Genomic DNA, 21,052 nt, shown 5'->3' on the forward strand with positions numbered 1-21,052 from the left:
TGATCTTTTCCTGTAATAATAATTCCTGGCCACATCTAGAAGACTAAATAGTATAGCCAAAACTGAGAACTTAAATTACAATATGATTTTATAGCTAAATCTATTTTTGCTTTCCTCACAGGAAGAACCTATCCCCAAATCTTTACTGCACTGAGCTAGAGCCATGTAGTCCTAGAACTAAGGCTGCCCTAAGCTCACACCCTACATGCTGCCTCTATGGTCTGCTTTACCAGAGACCAGGAGGAAGGGGAGGGAGGGAGGCAGCCGGAGACCCGGTCATGTGGCTTTACGCAGTGATCCGCTCTCAAGGAGACCCAGCATAGCAGTCCACCCTCACAGAGCGTCTGTTTGCAAGGAAATTGTGCAATTTTCTATGACATGTGAGACTGGCTTCCCGAGAACCCCGTTAGCTCTGCCAAAAGTCAAAGCGCTAGAAATAGAATTATCTGGGGCTGGGGGGAGCAGGGGGGGGCAGCGTGTCCAAAGACTCCTGGGTCAGGATGACTATAGGCTTAAAAAAGCACTGCATTCTGCCCAGCTCCCAAACCAGCCCTTGTGCTGGAGGGGGCGGCCTAGGCTCTGTGACACCACAGGTAAAATGGAATTTCCATCTAGAGACGCTGCCTGTTCTGTTCTAACTTGCTATTCAGACCAGCCAGCTAATGGGAATCTAAGAGAAGTCTCCCCTAAGGAGTTTCACACCTCCCCTACTGTACTACAGCAGCCATGCGACTAGATGAACCCCAGAACACACTGCTGTACCATGAGTGAAGGGACCAATAGGTCTGGGCCTCACACATACACCTGGCCAGGCCTTAGCCCCCACCTACTTATCAAACCTGTCAACTGGAACACTTCTTCTCTCTTGATTTGAGTAGCTTTTTGGGGTCCTCTAATGACTGTCCTCTTTTATTTAATCTGTTTTTAGATATGTCTCTGCAGACAGGAAGCAACGGAATTCTTAGTGGTTACACATGGACACAGTTCCTGCTAGCTGGTTCTGCAGACCCCCCGGCCACCTTCTGCCGAAACCCTAGCTGCATCACAAACCTCTACTGCTCTCCAAGAAGCCAGCACAGTCTCCTTAACCCCAGACAGCAGCCAGTTTCTGTAAGCGGAGGGCGAGAATGAAGTAGCCCCAGACTAACTCCATCTCGCAGCTTCTGGTGAGCAGACACGGGAAACAATGCTACCAGTTTAGTGTAACGCGACAGGGGCTTGTACTCTTGTTTGTTTTTTCTCTAGGACAAAAGGGGAAGTAGAAAAGCAAAGCCTAAAATATATTCTAAAAGCACTCTGCCTCCTTTCCACCATCTTTTCTATCATGGGCATTATCTTTATAAGGATGAGAAGAGATAATAATCTTAGTGCTTCTATTCCTACTATGTATAATTAACGTATTTCAAAAGGTCTTGCAGGAATGACTGACGGCTGTATCCTGAGCCATCATGATCCTGGAATCCATCAGGCCGGAACAAGACTAGACTGCTCTCATCCTCCACTCAACCTGAGCCATGTAGTACCCCCACATCAATAACCCTTTACAGCAAGCAGCAGCCAGAAAGAGCCCAGGACCCTGTCTCCTCAACTGTACCCAGTCAGAAATGGAGGGAGTAAGAACCCAAGTATGGACCTTGTGCCAAAAAGCTAGTCTGTCCCTACCCATTCCTCGATTTTTCTTGGTATTTCCTATCCCTAGGAACCCCTAAGATTCCAAACCTGCTGAAACAGGTGGGCCCTGTGACATGGCCACTCCAGCCGCATGGCAGTTGCTCACCTTCTGTGGATTTATTTTGCCTTGGATAATAAATCTGGTTGGGCTGTGAATCCCTTTCCTCTCTCGTCTGTTCTGTGTCTGCTTATTAACAAGGTCCAGGTAGATTTAGCTATGGGATACAATAGATGAATCTGCGTACATTAATAGAATTAATACATAATAACAGCTTCAACAGCTACCAAAAAAAGCACTGGGTAATATTAAGCATCTTCTCATAAAAAGAAACTCTCAAATTAGGAATAGAAGGAATGTTCCTAACATAGCTGTCTTGTCCAATTCGGTATTCGTTAACGCCACACTTTAGAGCTTAAGGCTGAAAGGTTTTCCTCTAAGATCAGGAACAAGGCAAGGATACGCTAACTCATACCACTTCCGTGCAACAAAATGCTAAGAAGTCCTTTCCAGAGCGATTAGGCAAAAGAAAGAAAAAACTTCTTTGCATTTCAGATGCTTAAGTGGTCTCTGTAGATTTAGAAAACTATACAAAGACTCAGTGAAGTGGACTGAAACCACCACTATCACTGAGATGTCAAAAAAATTTTTCACAAGTTTTAGGAGTTCCACTGTTTACTGTGGTCAAATAACCCCAATTGCCTTTCCTACATTTTTCAGATTTAAATCTCACTACAACCCTAACGTTAAAAACAATCACTTTTATGCATTTCACAGATTAAAATTTGATAGCCAAAGGTATTAAATGAGTTAGGCAAGGCCAAAAGAGTATCTGAAGGTATAGACAGTACAAGACCAACCCCCTCCCCCGGTAATCCCCTTAAATACATATTTCTTGCCTCACACTACAGATGTCTAACATAAACCAATTCTGGTACTGAACCAGTAACAAACTTTAGTAACACAGTCATCAGGGTGCTCACCACTTTCCCCTTCTAGCAAATGCTATGCGGCATGATGAGAGCACAGGACCATTCCACAGGGAGCTGGGGGGGCTGACCTCACATCTTCTGTCGCTGTGGCACTGTTCCTGATTCTGCCAACTCCTGAACTATTTCTCTGAAGATCCCCATCAACACCAATAGCGCCTAAGCTGGGCAGATTTGTGATGGAGGATAACCATTTGCTATTTAAATCAGGCCATGCCAACACTAAGAAAAGAACACAGCTAAAAGGGCTTATTCATTTTGTCAGACATGGCCACTGAACCATAGTCGACGGACAGCAAGAAAAAGCCTGAGTAAGTGGTAGGGCTCTCAGCCCCATATGCCACAATCATCTCTGCTTACAACCGCATGAGGTGGTGTCACTTTCAAAGCACTTTTTACTTACTGTTCTGCTTTGAGCTGTTCCACAACTTTCGCCAGGAAATGCATGCATATGGGATCAGAAACAAGAAACAGAGCTTTCTGCCCAGTTCGGGAAGTCAGAGTACCGGAACCACAATCTAGTTTCTTCTCCCTATCTAGCAGTTTCTCTACCACACCACAATTTACAAACAGTTTGAGATTAGAAAGCTTCACAGACACTGACTACATTCAGAGTGAAGGCCACACACTTACCATTTGCTGAACCTCTTGGGTGGATCCCAAGTGGAAACAAGGACAAACAAGAGATGCCCTTTAGTTTAAATACTATCTGCAGGACTAGAAAAGTTATATAAATGTTGACAGAGCTTAGTTATATTTACACAGACTTGGAACTGAATTTAAAGGACTTTTTTTTATCTTTCAAAGTGTTCCGTGAACAAACTTTCTCTCTCTCAGGAATGGTAGGCTATCAATGGTATGTGGATGATTTAAAATAAAGTCTCAACAGCTAGCTAGTGTGGCCTGGCCACCTGAAGCCGAGAGAGACAAAGGGCCAGTGAACGGGCTACCTGGAAGCCAGCAGGCTCATGTAGCTGAAGTAAGAAGGCTTCAAGGAAGCATCGAGTGTTCAGCAGAAGAGTTCCTCGGAAGTAACCCTGAGGCGCTCTGCAGGGTGACTCAAAACTAAATTATGGGTCTTTAAGTAACAGGTATCACGGACGATGTCTGAGCAAGCCACTACGGTAAGATAGGGACACCTGTGTATTTAGGAGGGCTACATGGTAGAGAAGGACAGAGGACTGGGAACCACGCAGCTCTCAAATAGATGAGCTGAGGTGTGAGTGAGAAAGAATGTGTCTGTTATCTCAACTGCACCCACAGAAATGCCAGCGCCAGCTTACTCATGGCACCAAGAAACTTCTGATCTAAATCCTACAAAAGGAAGCCAAGTAAATGCAGAATAAACTACTTCTTCACTGTGGAAGAAAAAAAAAGAAAATGAAATGCTAAGTATTAAGGAAGTAAGTAGAAGAAGTGAGCTTATCTGTTTGACATCAAGGTATTGGGAAGTCACTCACCAGTTTTCTAACAACTCATACAAAATACAGAGATTCCTCTACAGACGCATTCATCACCGATTCCTTAAAGTAGGGGACAGATGCTGGCATGGTGGTTAAGATGTCACATGTGACATCCACATCCATCAGAGTACCTGGCCTTGAGTCCCAACTCTATACATGAATCCAGTGCCTTATCGAGTAGGAGGTAAATGTGAGGGCTTCAGCACCCAACATCCTGTCACACAAATAGGAGACCTGTTGAGCACTCATGGACAACGGGGGAATCAACCAGCAGGTGGCAGCTCCTGGGAGTTGGAAGGCAGGCCTTTGATGGCTACGTAGCCGACCTAAAGGAACCTCCTGGACTCCAGCCTGGCCCCACCCCTGCCTCTGCAGCCTTTTGGGGAGCAAATCAGTGGGGAAACCATTCTCTCTGTGCCTTTCACTCTAAGTCTTTCAATGAAATTAATAAATATTAAAACATAAAGTAATGAAAACACAAGTACCAAATTCTTTTCAAACTAAGGATTAGCTAAGGAAGTCACAGCGAAGGTATGAAGTTTAAATCTTCAAGTTTAAGCTGTAAGAGCCTGTTACTGCACTGAGACAGAGTCCTGAAGTAGGATTCTATTAAAAAACCCTTTGAGAACATCTGCCAGCTTCCCGGAGCTCAGTCTCCACTGGAGAGTAAGTTTGTACAAGGCATATTCCGCTTCCCCAGTACAAAATAACATACTTTAAATAAAAAATTGCCTTGCTACACTATTTTTAAAACTCTTTGAAAAGCCTAACTTTGCAAACACATCATACCCCATATTCAGGTTGCCAACCTGTAATGAATGTCTACTATTTTGCAGAAATAGAGTTAAAAAAAAAAAAGATTGACTTGGTCTCTGGTTTGGAGGAGCAATCGTTTTAAAAGTTCATTGTGAATGAAATTCAATCAAAATTGAAAGCTGGGCTTCTTTTGCTGCAACCTTTTGAAATTCATTCATAATTTCTTAATGTAATTCATATATAAGGTCTCAAAATATGTATGAAAAAATTCTAATTCCATTTTTTTAAAGATTTTAATGTACTGCTGTCTAATACTCCTTTAAAAAAACAAAAGGCAGATCTGCAAAGAGAAAGATACACAAAGAAAGATCCTCCACCTACTGGTTGACTCCCCAAGTAGCCACAACAGCCAGAGCTGAGCTGATCCAAATCCAGGAGCCAGGAGCTTCTTCCAGGTCTCATGCTGATGCAGGGTCCCAAGGCCTTGGGCTGTCCTCGACTGCCTTCCCAGGCCACAAGCAGGGGAAGTGGAGCAGCCTGGACACACATGGGATCCTGGAGTGTGCAAGACTCTAGCCACTAGGCTACTGTGCTGGGCCCTGATGTGGTTTTCTTGATAAAAATTTAACAGGCTCAATCAGCTGTTTTGCTTCTAGGATATTTTTTTTTTACCCTCTGCTGTATACAGTAGTTTTACTGTATATACTTTGTCCCAAATATTCTGTTAAACAGAACATGGCGATGTACTTATACAGCTATTCAGGTAAGACCACTTTCAAATAAGTAACCAAAAACAGACTAAATTTTCAAGTGTTTATCTCTCATTCGTAGATTTAGCTTAGTCGCAGGTAAGGCTGCTATAACGAAAGATGCATTTTAATATTTTGGCTAATAAAAAAGATTAAACATCTTCCAAAACCTGCGTTGTGGCACTGCCATCTCATATGGTCACTGGCTGGTTTGCGGACCAGTTGTTCTGCTTCGGATATCACTCCCTAGCAATGCGTCTGAGACTACCCCAGCCAGTGACTCAGTGGTCCTGCAGCACTTCTGTGGGAGACCCTGGTGGAGTTCCCCAATTCTGACTGCATGGCTAGTACAGCCATCTGGCAAGTGAACTAGGAAATAGAGGGTCTCACTCCCTCTCTCTTCAACTTTGCCTTTCTAATAAACAAACCCTTTCTTAAAAAGAAAGAAAACATCTTCCTAGAACATATGTCTTCCATAGTATGCTCTGAATATAATTTATCTTTAATTATTTTGCTCTTACCACTGGCATTTCAAGATGTTCACCATGAACTTTAAAAATGAAGCCATTTATTAACTGTCTGATTTTTTGCTACTTCAAGAAATCATTACAAACCTGACTCAGCTAACATGCAAAGTGCAGTAGCTAGAGCATTAATGATTTTTTTAAGGACTCTTAAAAATGAAACAGTATTATTATTCCCTGCAACACAGAGCAATGAATGAGCTGGTACATGAGTAGAAAGACATACTCTTCTATAATCTAGACGAGTGCTCTGGGCTAGTGTAGCCAGGGCTTCTCAGCCTTTCTCCCAATATTGTGAACTCCTTACTGTGGTGGGGGCAAGGGCCCAGCTGCATGCTTTGCCTCTACACACCTCACACCAGTCGCACACTCTACCAACTGTCCACACACAATGTCTCATGTCCCCTAGGGCACAGTCACCACCGGCCAACACCAAGTGGTAGTTTCCAGGCTGACTCGGCTCCCCATGAGAGACTGTGTAGTGCATCCAACCTGCTCAAAGGTTTGGCTTGCAAAGCTAATTCAAACCCACGGTGAACACCACACCAGCTCTGTTCCAGATGTGCTTTCCTGCCCCTACCTAGGGTAATTCATAAAGCTAAAATTTGTGTTTTTCTTCACTTTCTCATTTGGTATACAAATTCTGGGCTCACCATGAAACCTATGCAACAAGTGACCCATCCAATTCAGGGATCACATTTTTCCCTCTGAGGGATGCTTCCATGAACCCAGCCCGGAAGTACTTCAGGCTTTTCCTTATTAATGACACAGTCCACTTCATCTTCTTAAGGCAAATTTCTACAAATTAAGCCATTCTGTTACCTGATTTATTCTAGAGTCTCTATTATCAAGAGTTCAATATATCTCTCCAATTTATATTGTACCATATACAAGCCAAATCAAGCTGTGTCCATTCCCTAGATCTGCCCAAATGACCTTTATATACTTTGATCTACCTAATTGCCCTACCTCCTTCCATCCTCGTCATCTGTCTAGTGATGCGGACCCACTGCTCCATACCATACCATGTCTCACTCCACCTCTGCTCTCCTGGGGAATCCTTCCCTAATGAGTGTTTGTACAGCTTTGCACACAAAATGTAGGATCCTCAAAGTAGGGCCTGGGTCTCACTAGCACACCATCCTTGGCATCTAGGACAGGACGGATAACAAACCACGTCAAGAAAAAGATCAGGAAGCTTTCATATTTTAAGTTAGAAGAAGACAGACCTAATGTCTCAACACATTGTTTATACGATCTAGACAGTTGTCTATAGTGTGAAAGGAGTTCCCTTAACAAGTTGTGACACCTCAGAAAAGTCAAAGATGAAATAAGGTTTAAAAGTAACTGTCTTCCATTCAGAAGTTTTCATCTTATTCATCTCTTTTTAAACTCAGTGTTTAGAAAGCATTCATTTTGACAAAATAAATTAAGCAGTCTTATAGTATACATTGATCTCATCTTATCAAAAAGCCATTCAGCATTATCTTTATGGAGCGGTATTTTGATAACTGTGTACAACAGTCAAGTTCCCACTACCGAACAGCTTCGCATTTGCCGGCTGAAGATTCAAAAGGACGCCAACCAGCTGAGCAAGATTTCAGGACCCAAGCAACTGGAGCCTTTATCGAATAATTCCACATCTCTTCTCCCAAGATCTCAAATAGACATAAAAGGCATATTTCAATCCAGAGGGGATTGCTTAAATTAAATATAACAAAAAAAAAAACAGTTTTATAAAGACAGTAAAAAAGAACTGCTTTTCTTCCGTTTCGCTAAAAACACTATGGTTTATGGAAAAGCACGGAAAATGCAAGATAAGTACCAGTGGTATGGGTTAACAAAAGTGCAGAAGACATTCCAGTGTCTGTGCCCACACTAATCAGTACCCCGTTCCAACATCTCCCTGCCTTTCTTTTCATTTAAATGTAAATGCAGAGAATATTGTACTTTAGATCCTCTCTATTCTGTTTACCAATAAGATAAGAGGAACATTTCAGCAGAGAATGAGTCCTCCCACATGCCAATTAATAGCATGATAATGCATAATTATTATAGGATAAAGATTAAGTAGGTAAAGCCAAAAAGTCCTCATGGAAATCCATTTAGATAAGGAACAAAAGGTCAGGGGGATATGAGAATGCACACACATCCTAACTAAAGCTTAAAATTCTGTCGTTTCTTCAGTGACTTTGAGCCAATAGACATTTCCTGAACACTGACCATGAAGCGATGACAGCGAACATAAATAGCAATATACGATCGTAATGCCATGTGTTACACTGAGGTTAGACACAGAAAGCTCACTTGACACTGTCCAATGTAAAGCCGCTAACTTTCCATTTAAATTTGCACTAACCACACATGCTTTGGGCACATGAAAGTACCTAAAAATTTTCATGAGAAAATGGAATTGAAAGAAAAACTGTTTTGGAGTTAAGAAAAAAAATGATATCTATAATTTTCTTTGTAGAGCTTTTTTTCCTCTGTGGAAAGACATTTTTCATGAACTTTTGGAAGATCCCACCTTGGAACCAGTACTTGGGGAGGAACACCTGCATCGCCACAGGAAGTTCTATAAAATTCTATTAGTTTTATTACTGCTTATTTGCCCAGATCCCAAATAACGGGTCTCCATCATTTACTAATGCTATGACAGAAGAGACACCATGTAGTGAGCCTGAGAGTCCTCTTGCTTTGCCGCAGTTACAACCAAAATAGAAGAATGACTAAATACATCACAGCCTATGCAAACACGAAGTTCTATGCAGCAGTTGAAAAAGCCAAGTTCAACTTGCTTTTATTTTCCAATTCAATCAATAATTCCATTAATACGTATTAACACAAAAGATCTGTACTCCATAACAGTGATAGGAATAAAGCAGGCTGAAGTAAAACATACATGATATGTTATCAAAACCTGCCACTTCTCCATGGACCCATTTCCAGATATACAGAAAAAAATAAGTACTCCTTATAGTGATGGGCAAATAGTACTCTATCCATATGTAAATTTGAAGTAAACTCATTTAGGGGAATGAATTGATATTTTCTTTACTAAGATAAAGAATGCTAACGGTAATAACTACCTGCTAAGTACTTTTTCCAGTACCAATAAAAGTTTTGTGAGTATTATAAAACATGACTTCTATGTAAAACTTTTTATATCCAAAGACTCTAGGCAATAGACAGGATACAAAAATAGTCTGTATTATGATTCATAAGTTCCTCTCAGCGTGTAGAGCCTCCAGAGACAGGCAAGCATGGCTCCTACCTTCACACAGCAAGATGATGAGTAAAGACAAGTCAGGCCTCATCGGTCTTAAATCTTGTTCATGGGACAACCAGAGGGAGAGATGAAAAATCAGAGACCCCATCCCAGTGCCCTGGCTGCTGATAGACTAACCAGAAGACCTGGCTGCTAACAACAAAATGGGGTGAATGCCAATGAACTGGAACTATATGAAGACATGAAAACAGAGATTTGAAAGGCAAGCAACAGTTGAATAGACCAAATATTTGTCATGAGGGAAAGGCCCAGTACTGAGGCAAAGGAAGCTGATTAGGTAACGTGGTTAAGACACCTCCCAGGGAGAACTGAGCCCGAGCCAGAAGTCATGGTAGAGAACCTGGAAGTTATCGCAAAGAGAAAGGCAAGTCACTTGTGGTTCCCACAAGATCAGCTCTGTTATCACGGAACTGCTCTGTTGTCAGCTCAGTAAGATGTGATACAGCCTCTAGACCGTGGCAGTTACAGCAGATATGGAGAAAAATATACTAATTTTTGGAGAGGAAGATGAAAGGAAATGGGTGTGACTTGAATCCCATTAATAGAGAATTATATTATCGCAGCTAATTTCCTTTAAATGCCATTTGTTAATGTTCAAGATCATCCTTTATACCATTATTCATCAGTAATCCGCAAATCCAAAATCTCTGTCAACAGAAAGGTTCCCTGTAAGACAACAGCAACACGTGCTCTGAATGAACATGAAGTTCCTAATCTCACTGGGCCCTATTCTACGTGAATATTCACACATTTTACTAAAGAAATATCATCGTCGGGGTTGGTGTGGGGGTGTATCAGACTAATCCTCTGCCTACAAGTGTCAACACCCCACATGGGTGCCAGCTGCTCCACTGCCAATCCAGCACCTGGGAAGCAACAGAGGATGGCCCAGGTCTTTTAGCCCCTGCACCTACGTGGAAGGCTGGGAAGAAGCAGGTTCCCAATCTCAGCTCTGGCTATAACAGCTATTTGGGGAATGAATCTATGATTAGTAGACCTGCCTTGCCTCTCCTCCTCTCTGTCTACAAAAACCTGTTTTTTCACATTAAAAAAAAAAGTTAAAACAAATCTGAAGAAATATCAGGATCTATGACTATGGGCTGCAAATGGACAACACATCATTTTGTACGTGAACAACCCATGCAGCATGTGTGTGTGTTTTAACTGCTGGCCTTCCGTACACCTGTGAAAGGTGCATGAAACTGGGACTAGTTTTCCCAGAGAGCTTTCAGACCATGCCAGAGCAACTGCTACGGGACTAACCCCACATTCCTGTCCCTCTGGGGACTGAAGCCTGTTTCTAACAAGGTGTCTGCTGGAACAAGCCAGAGGCATCAAAAGGACACGGTCCCAGGTCTCCAGTACAGACATCAACATTCATTCAGACATATCTTCGAATCATTGGCGCAGGCTTCTGCTAGGGGACTTAGAGACTAGAATTAAATGAAACATGACCCTACTCTATTTTCAGATAGATTGTTCCAAAGAGGGTTTTGTCTGTTAAAGTGACATGCTTTAAAAAAAAAAAAGTAATAAGGAAGATAGGAGTTTATTACACTAAGCACAAGGTGAGAAGTTCATGCTACTGATTTAGCATACAAAGCCCAGTTGGCCCTCCCCATTCTCAGGTTCAGAAAGTGGGAATTCAACAGACTATTGACAGAAAACTTCTGTCATTCCCTAAACAACACAGTGTAACCATTCCCATAGCATTGACATTGTATTGGGTACCAAAAGAAATGCAAAGATGACCTGAGGTGTATGGAAGGATGTGGACCGTTCCCATGCAACCCTTATGCCGTCTCTCCTAATGAACTCAACATCAGTGGATTTTGGTCTCTGATTTAGGGATCCTAGAACAAGTCGACCATGCAGTGGCAATTGCAAAGATAAATTTAGCAGCTAGTGTTCAGCCTACTGAGTAAGAGGTTTAATGCCTGTGGCCCATTTTAGAGTACCTATGTTCAACACTCAATGTCCCCTGACTCCAGTTTCCTGCTAATGTAGACCCTGGGAGGCAGGATGAAGGCCCAAGTAACTGACTTCCTGCCCACATAGGAGATTTGAACTGTGTGCTCACTTCCTGCTCTGGCCTGGTTTGGTCCTGGCTCAGTTCCAGCATGTAGGGGCATTTGGAAAAGGAATCATCAGATGAGAACTCTGTCTCTTAATCCTCCCTCCCTCCCTCCCTCCCTCCCCTCCTACCAATTTTTGCATTGAGAGCAATGCAAAAAATTTTAAGTCCATGCACAGCCTTTTCCAAAACACATTTTCTGTGAACTTTTCTTTAGCATCAAGTCCCCTCATCTATAAAAAACAGGAAAAAGCTGGTGAAAAAAAGGAGGCAGACACATCTTCCTGACTTCCTTGTGACTTCTGGGACCTCTTGAATGACACTGTTAAAGCCTTCATCTTATTCTAACAAGCATTTTTCAAAGTAATACTCACATGTTCATTTTTTTGATACTGATCTCAAAACAGCTTGCGTCTCTTTGGATTGCAAAGACAGTAAAGTTTGCCCACGTCAGGTTCTTTGAAAAAAGCCAAACTGACTTGAAAGGTCTTACCTTCAACACAAGAAGGTTGGGCCCGAGTCGTGCCAGCCACCTGTCCGGGGAAGCAGGAACACTTAACTGTCTGTGACCGCTCTTCTATGCGGTTTTTGTTGCAGCATCTGTGCACGGCAACCACCTCACAGGTCCCTTGCTTGATCTGGTGGTGACCTGCCGGGGAACAAGAGAAAATAGAGCAATGCTGTTAGGAGGAAATGAAGACACCAAGGGCATAAACATGGCATGGCAACATTTCCTAAGTTTGTAGGCTGGCCTTATAAATCTTTATAATATTTTGATATAAATCCCAATTCATTTAAAGGTGTCAAGAACAATGGGGAAAACAACCAAAACATGAGGTAAACAGATTTTTGCCCCCAGGAAACCCCCCCGCCAACCTAAGGGTCACACCCATAATGATTACATTATATAAAGGACACAGCAAAGGTGACTTAGCAGATGTGATGATTATTACTAACTGGCTGATTTTAGATCGAGGAATATTTCCTGGATTATCCACATAGAACCACTATAACCACACAATACCTTAAAAGAAGAGGGTTTCAAAGAATGAGAAAGATTTCCAGTACAACCACTGGCTTGAAGACAGGATCACACGTCAAGGAAACAGAGACCTCAAACCTACAACCACAAGCAACTCACTTCTGCGAACAAATGGATGGTTCCTGGAAGATTCCTCCCCGGATGGTCCATAAAGGAGTACAGCCCACTGATGCTTTGACTTTAACCCACTGTTGGGACACTCAGAAAATCACCTAGCCACACCGTGCCATATTTCTGGCCGTCGGAGACAAGGTACTGAAGCTCAGAGTTCTTACAGCCACAGCAATAGCCAACTCACTCAAAGGACCTCCCAGTCAGATTCACTAGTCATTAACATGAGGCCTCATCTGCTTCATTGTGAACTCTGTCTCACCTATTTTCCTGAACCATGGAAGAGTAAGATGCAAAGATGAGCCCTTTAAGTCCTAAACATCTCCCTTTGTGGAAACAGACAGCTATTGTGTAATTCTTCAGATCAGAAGGTTGGATACGAATCAATGCCATTTCATTACCTAGCACCCAGATGCACATGCTGCTGATTGTCCCACCGATGCCATGGACAGTATTTTTCATCCCTTAGACTCTGACCCATGGTCATGCACTACATTCAGTTGTCACATTTCAAAAACCTTTTAAACAAATTATACTCCAACCTTGATCCTTCTGATCTTAGCAGATTTTAAAGCACATGCCAATGTTTTCTAGCATGTCCTTCAACTGGGCCTTTTGTGATGCCTCCTCCCGATTAGAACTGGGTGGTCCACTTGTAGCAGAGTACCCCAGACGTAACACTGTATTCCCAGTGGGTCATCTAAGAACACTCATGATGTCTTACACTTCATGCTCAGTGCTATTTAATCACATGGTTAAGATGGCATCTGCCGGCTTTCTTCATTATAAATCTACTTTCCCTTTTACTTAACAAGCATTTTGCAAGGCAATATTTGGAGATCAAACATATATCAACTACTTTATCAATTTATGATTTCCACCCACATCAGTTATTAACAAGACAGCTGTAAAACTGCTTCTTTTAATATTCAGTTTACCCACATCATGGAAGAAAGAAATCCTATGAGCCATCAGTCTTTGATAGCTCACTGCTTATCTGGTTCCAGAGGTTCTCAGCATTCCTCTTATTGTCCCTCTCCACAACATTTCTCCAAAAAAGCCTTCATTACTTAGTGGGATACTAGATTTAAAAACCAAGAACTCAATACATAGTTCATACATTGCAACTACTCAGCAAAATGCGGCCGTTTGCAAACATGGGATACTTAAAAATCCTGGTGGAAAATTTAATGCAGGATTATTTTGGTGCAGAAAGTTTTGAAATCCATATATATATATATAATGGATCTTTTAAAAAGCTCATGAAGGATATATATACTTTTCAAAAGTATGCATGGCTTTCACAAAAATTTTTTTATGACTTAAACTTTTTTCCATCCTATTTTCTGTAAGCATTTTGCAGTGCGCTCACAGATGAGGGAAGTTTGTGGTAGCTGCAAGTGTGAGTTCACACAGAAGTCCCTAGTGCAAATCCAGAACCACGAGTTCTTGCTTTATTTCTATCTGCCACTGCCAACAGCAAGCAGCCTGACCTCCATGGTCCTTTGACAAGAGGATAGCTTTAGTATTTCCTGTGCTTTCAAGTCAAATTTACAATGGGGTCCATTTTATCAGTGAGGAACCTTTTATCAGGGCAACAAAAACTGACCCGAGCTAACTTAACGCCAAGGTAATCTTTCTGGGGAAGATAGGGAGTTTGTAGACCCAAGAGAAAGCTCAGCCTAACTTAGCTCACCGTGGCTCCACCCCCAGAATCAATTCTACTTCCTGCATCTGTTATCCTGCTCAGGTGTAAGTTCCAGGGAGGGGACACTGGGCTGGCCAGGCTGAGGTCACCCGCTTCTGCCTCCCTGGAGCCACACTTTTGTGCCTTCCTTCCCCCACATGGTACCATGGATGGTCTGTACAACCTACAACACAGCAGAAGGGGTGGGAGGTCATGGCCAAGGTAAGATGACTTTTATCTCCCAGTACACTGAGGAAGCCATGGCATGGACAGTCCTAGAGACAAGCCAAAATAGCAAGAAGCTCTAGTTTCCTGCCAATAACCAGGTGAGTGGGCAAGTAGATCTATTGTACAAACCTATCCCAAACTGAGCCAAATAGTCAACATGAGAGCGGCAACTCACAGCTCAGGTCAGTTTGCCAGTTACATGTTAAGAAATACAAGACAGTGGAACACTCATTTGCTTGCTTATCATTTATATAGTATACAAGACCACTATAAAGTAACCCTGTAGACAGGCACAGGCAGCAGGGAACTGAAGTCTTCAGCCATCATGTGAATGACAGTGATTAGAAATGTGTCCTAAAATCCCAGCCAAGAGACAACCTACAGTCTCTTGAAAGAGCCTGAACAAGAACCAAACCTAAGCCACATAAAACCCTTAACCCTCCATAGCTATGTCAGATAATATAAGGCTACTTAAACAAGGGCATAGTAAAGTATAACTAAAAGATGTTTTGTTTTTAAAAAATGAAAAACATACCAAGTTTTTTCAGACCACCCATTTTCTTATGAACTTTGAGAAGTTTGTTTTAAGCTTTTAAGACTTAGGGGTCATTTGTGAAACAATAGAAAATGAATATATCAACTCTGGCTCTTACCTGGCTGGAAAGATTTATTTTTACACTGAGAGAAAAATAATGTCAACATGACTATGGATGCAATGTGTAGGATTAATAATGAAGCACAGCCTTTTCAAGTTCTCTTGAGCACATTCATGATTTTCAGTCACTTACACATAGCTTGTTACATAAATTGTAAGCAATCACATCTCCTCATTAAAACAAGTGCCCCAAGGATTCCTGCTGGCTAACACTTTGTTACATCCTGTTGACGTATGTACTTCAAAATAAAACGAGTTTATAAGTATGCCCATAATTCACACTTATTATCCATACTGACAGCCTTTTCAAGAAATAACTTCCGTATGTTTTGGAATTGTGTCTGTACTTTCCTCGTCATAGTATCTTAAGTGTTAATGGTACCAAAATCAATTACTGGCAAGAACAAATATGGAGGCCAACTGCCACTTATGAAACACAGAGGTAGAACTGGTGCCCAGAGGGGGGGAAAAAAAACCACCAGCCAGCCAGTGTCCATTCTACTAACTGAAGAAAGGGCATGCCAATGAATAAGGGATTCAGATAACAACCTGACCTGCTGTTGCAGCCTATCAGGTGAGCCACTGACTGCAATGTCAGCATCCCTACGAGCACGTTCTTTGGTCTTAGCTATTCTACTTTTAAGCCATCTTTCTTCTAATATACCTGAGGAAGCAGCCGAGAATGACCCAACCCACCTGAGAAGCCCAGATGGAGTTTCTGGATCTTGGCTTCAACCTTTCTCAGCCCCAACTGTTCTGGCCACTTGAGGAAAGAACCAGCACATGGAAGATCCTTTCTCTGTTTCTCCCTTTTTATATATAAGTCTACCTTTCAAGCAAATGTATACAACTTAAAGCAGGCCCAGCGCAGTAGCCTAGTCTTGCACACACTGGTATCACATATAGGCAACAGTTCTTATCCCCAGCAGCCTCACTTCCCATTTCCCATCCAGCTCCCTGCCTGTGGCCTAGGAAAGCAGTCGAGGACAGCCCAAAGCCTTGGGACCCTGCAATCGCGTGGGAGACCTGCGGGAAGAGCTCCTGGCTCCTGGCTTTGGATTGGCTCAGTTCCAGACACTGCGGCCACTTGGGAAGTGGATGGAAAATCAGTGGATGGAAAATCTGTCTTTCCTCTCTCTGTATATCTGACTTTCCAACAAAAATAAACCTTTTTTAAAAACTTAAAAGCAATTTTTAAAATGATAAACCAGGAGCAGGCATTTGGCATAGCAGTTGTAATTCATTTGCGACCCTTGCTTTCCCTATTAAATTCTTTCTCTATCAAGCCTGACTCAGCTATATGGAAGAACAAGACTGGGTTCCAGGCTTCTGGCTTCAGCCTGACCCAGCACTGGCTGATGCAGGGATTTGAGGAATGCCAGATTTCAGTCTACTTGTTTCACTCTCACACACACATACTCTATCTCTCTCTCTCTCTAATCTCTCTCTCCCTTTCAAAATAAACAAGATATTTTGAAATGGTAAACCTAATGCAATGAGCAGAACAAGAATGCTGATCTCATCAACAGAAGGATGGAGAAAATGTGATACATATACAAAAGGGGATATTAGTCAACCACAGGAAAGAATCATAGTCTATCATTTGCAGCAAAATTGATGGAGTTGGAGGACATGCTGTTAAGTAAACAGAAAAAATACCACATATTCTCTCTAACTTGTGGAAATGCAAAGAAACCAAAATGAATGTAGAATAGCAATTATGAGACGCTGTGAGGGCGGCGGAGTGGGGGGGTGTTGGCAGGGAATGGAATGTAGACAGAAATTTGATAACAGGAACCAAAACACAGTAGGAATAAGTTGCATGTTCCGCAATAATGTAGTTTTAGTTTTATGGACGGAGGAGTAAAGGTCCAACCCTCCAAGCACAAAGCAGCGAGAAGAGGTGGAAGCGCAGAGCACCTCATCAGCTCACGATGCAAACTCATGCTCCATTAGTACGCAGCACTGAGCAATAATCCAAAGGGACTTTCGTAATCTTCAAAGGAGATGAAAATGCTAACTATTGTACTTTATCACATCTGGAACACCTCAATTGCATTACCACTATAGTCCTAAATACATACAATTAAAGTAACATGAATATTTACGACAAGAATGCTGATTTTTCCATAAGTAGTTGTGTACATTTATAAGAATCATAAATAAAAAGCAATTATAATGTCAGCGAATTATAATGTTATGAGACTTTGGCACTGAGAAAGCAGAAAAGGGAGGACTTGGAAGCATTTCCTGGATTTCCAAGGCCAACTAGGAATCTCGGGGTTGAACAATCCTTAACCACGAAAGACCAGCCCCGAGGAGGGGCCAGGATGAGTCTACCTACACTTACCTAGAGACTGCCTTCTCTTTTAGTCACTGGGCTGCCATAAGAGAATACCACAGAGGGACCGCATCCATGAGCATTTTGATGTCACAGTGCTGGAAGTTGCCAAGTCCATATGAAAGGAGTCAACCAATTCACCTGCTATGTCCTCACTGGGAAAAGAGAGTGCCCTGGTGTCTCTCCCTTTTTCTGTAAGTGCCACCAGCCCTGCCAGGTTAGGGCTTCACCCTTCTGACCCTATTTAACCCACATCACCTCTCCACAGGCCCTGTCCACAAATGCAAACACTCTGGAGGTTAAGATTTCAACACATGAAGAGTGGGAAACACTGAGCCAGTAACAGTCATGACTCCTTAATTAGACTATTAAGTGCACCTACAGAGTCTATAATAAAGGCAGCTCTAAACCTCATTAAGGAAATGAAAGAAGAATGCTTTAGTAACTTTGTGCAATAATCAAGAAGGGATCTGCATGCTCAGGAAAAAAGTCACACATCATTTAACGATGGGAGTGAGTCGTTAGGTGACCTGAGGTGACTCAGTCGCTGTATGAGCACCACAGGGTGTGTTACACCAGCTGGGTCAGGTACTACGTCACCAAGCAAAACCATCTGAGAGGGCCACTGTGGCGTGTGCGCCTTCTCTGACCAAAATCCTGGGAGGCACATGACTGCGTTACGGTTGGCTAGAACTTTTGTTGCTCTGTAGATAACTGCCCACAACACAAATGGACTTTTCTTCTTCTAAAATTTAGAAGGCCCATGTGCCATAATGAATCTGTTAGTCTGCTCCAGGGTTTTATTTATTTACACAGCACCAACCCTGATCCTCCAACGAATCCCAGGGCCACGTTTTTCTCACCTGTTAACATGATTAGGCACAGTTTTCAGTTCAGCCTGGCAGTGCTGTTCCTTCTTTGGAATACATGAAACAGTAGTTCTCTCAAAACTGAAGGCATCTTTGCTGATGAATTACCAGGGCTCCTCCTCAAAGTTCAACAAATATTACCTTGCACAATCTAATAAAAATAAATTGAGGGGGGCTGGCATGATGGCTCAATTGGCTAATCCACTTGTCAAATGCAAGCAACCCATATGGGCTCAGCTCCAGCCGTTACAGACATTTGGAGAACGAACCAGCAGATGGAAGATTTGTGTCTCTGTCCCCTTCTTTCGGGGTGCCAGTTCATGTCCTGGCTGCTCCACTTCTGATCAAGTTCCCTGATCTTATCCTGGGAAAGCAGTGAGAGGTAGCCCAAAGTTGTGGGACTCTGCACCCACGTGAGAGACCTGAAAGAAGATTCTGGCTTCAGATCAGCCCAGCTCTGACCACTGTGGCCGTTTGGGGAGTAAAACAACAAATAGAAGATATTACTGTCTCTCCTTCTCTCTGTAAATCTAAACAATGTGATGAGATAGGTTGTGCTTTTCTTTCCTTTTTACATTTAAGAAAAATGCACAAATTCATTCATTGGCTCAAAGTCACATCATTAGAAACTGGAAAGAAGTGGCATTCCAACACAGGAAAGCAGCGTATCTATTGTGGTAGATGAGAGGATGAGAGGAAGGTACACCTCTTGCTTAAGCACCCGTTTTCCCAAGTTAGCCAAACTGGTGTCTCTAACTCAGCAAATCCTTGGCCATGGCTCCACATTGCACTGGGAAGGCCTCATTCTATTTGATGACAATCAAGTGGCTCCACTTAGACTTCCTAGGAATGTATGTACAATGGACTGTGACCTTGAGGAAGCAATGTGCTTTGTCTCTCACTTATCTCCTGGTATAAGTGACAGAAACTCAGAAAAAAAGGCACCTAAAGTTGCTCAAGGATAATGATCCACAGAAATAATGAGCATGGCATTTGAACAGCTAGTGTTTTCAGCTTGTACTCGCCAAGGTTCTCCAGAGAGACAAGACCAATTGACTCTTTCTACACAGAAAGCAAAGCTTTGTGAAGAACTGCTCTCACAAGTATGATGGCAGTCGCGCTCCACAATCTACAGTTCACAAGCTGGTGAGCACTGTGCAGGTGCAAGCTGAGGTCAAAGGCCTGAGACGAGGGGAAGCTGATGAAGTCCTCATGTGAAGGTCAAGAACAACCAGAACTGCTGTCTACACTTGATTGTGAAGGCAGGAAAAGGCCCATGTCCCATCTTCAAGACAATTAGACTTTAGGGAGGATCATCCCTTTTATTTTCTTCATATTGTCAAAGGGCTGGAGGAGCCTACCCATGGCAGGGTCACCTGCTTTACGGAGGCTCTTCTCGCCCACGAACCATCTCATAGGCATACCCAAAACCGTGGTTGACCAAATAAATCCAAATATACTTATGGACACATAAAATTACCCATCACAAATATCATACAAGCATGTATTTTGGATGAATTGAAAATAAACATTGAAATGCATAGCAGACTGGAGCCTTTCATTGTTATGTCTGGGTGAAGGTACAGGAGGGATGAATTGTCCAAGAGGCTTGGCAGCAAACAACAATCACTTCAAGGAAAGTCACATAAAATTAAGATGTATTTTCCCTCTGCAACAGCAGGGCAAAATCTGGGGGCAACCCACCTTGGAAACTGAACTTAAATGGTAAGCACTTAGCACGAAGCTCAAGCCCAAAGTGAGACTAAACATGGAGTATGCTCTAAAGGGTTTGAGGGATGGGTGGATTGGAATTGATGAGTTATCCAAATGTGAGGCTGCTCTCTGGAGTAAAAACAGACAACAACAATAAAGAAAACACTAACCCTTTTCTGCTGACCCTTACTCCTTGTCAGTTGCTAGGCTATTTCCCTTCTGCTGCTGTTTGTGCGAGCAGAGGAGCAGTTGATTGTATGGGTTTTCATTTAGACATATCTTACCAGTGTTTAGATACAACTTGCAGTGTGCTGGAGTCTTGTTCTCTGAGACTTACTGTCAAGCCAAAGATGGGAACATGAAACTATTACTTGATTTCCTTTCTACGGTTCAGAATTGCAATTGAGTTGCATAAACATTCTATCCAAAAAAAAAGAACCTTAAGATATTGACAGGACTGTCAGATATAAGATTCCTATGTTCTCATACACTATAATAATGGCCTGTGTAGACACCATTAAATGTTATGCTAATCCTTGCAACAAAATGATCATTCAGGATTGGTAGGATGGATTAACTTTATCTGAAAAATAAATAGCATAGCATGTACTCTTTTTTCCTATTAAAGCCACTATTTAAAAAAGTTGCAAACCATAGTGAAAATATATCCATTTGTCCCAGTGCAGACTCATTTCATTGTAAAAGGGATAAAACACAAAACCACACCTGCAAAGGAAGTTCTTCCATTGAAACTACTTGAAAGCCAATACAGAAGGCATGCGATTAGGAGGACTTTCTTCGTGCTATTATTTCCTTTGCATCGTTATCCTTTTGTTCAAATCCTTTTTCCCTGTCTTCCTCCTGCTCAACGCTAGAAAAATGCACCCTCGGAG

General features: G+C 42.3%; 1 protein-coding gene across 1 annotated transcript in view; it reads right to left on the reverse strand.

Moving 5' to 3' along the window:
• Positions 1 to 21,052, reverse strand: part of TAFA4 (TAFA chemokine like family member 4) — a 122,173-nt gene that overhangs the window by 18,202 nt on the left and 82,919 nt on the right. The window contains exon 2 of the mRNA XM_040995038.1: positions 12,007 to 12,162. Within this exon, the coding sequence (XP_040850972.1) occupies positions 12,007 to 12,162 (156 nt within the window). The remainder of the gene's footprint in view (positions 1 to 12,006; positions 12,163 to 21,052) is intronic.

Source organism: Ochotona curzoniae, unplaced genomic scaffold, assembly GCF_017591425.1.
Source record: "Ochotona curzoniae isolate NIBS_2020 unplaced genomic scaffold, NIBS_Ocur_1.0 contig_908, whole genome shotgun sequence".
Classification (NCBI taxonomy): Eukaryota; Metazoa; Chordata; class Mammalia; order Lagomorpha; family Ochotonidae; genus Ochotona; species Ochotona curzoniae.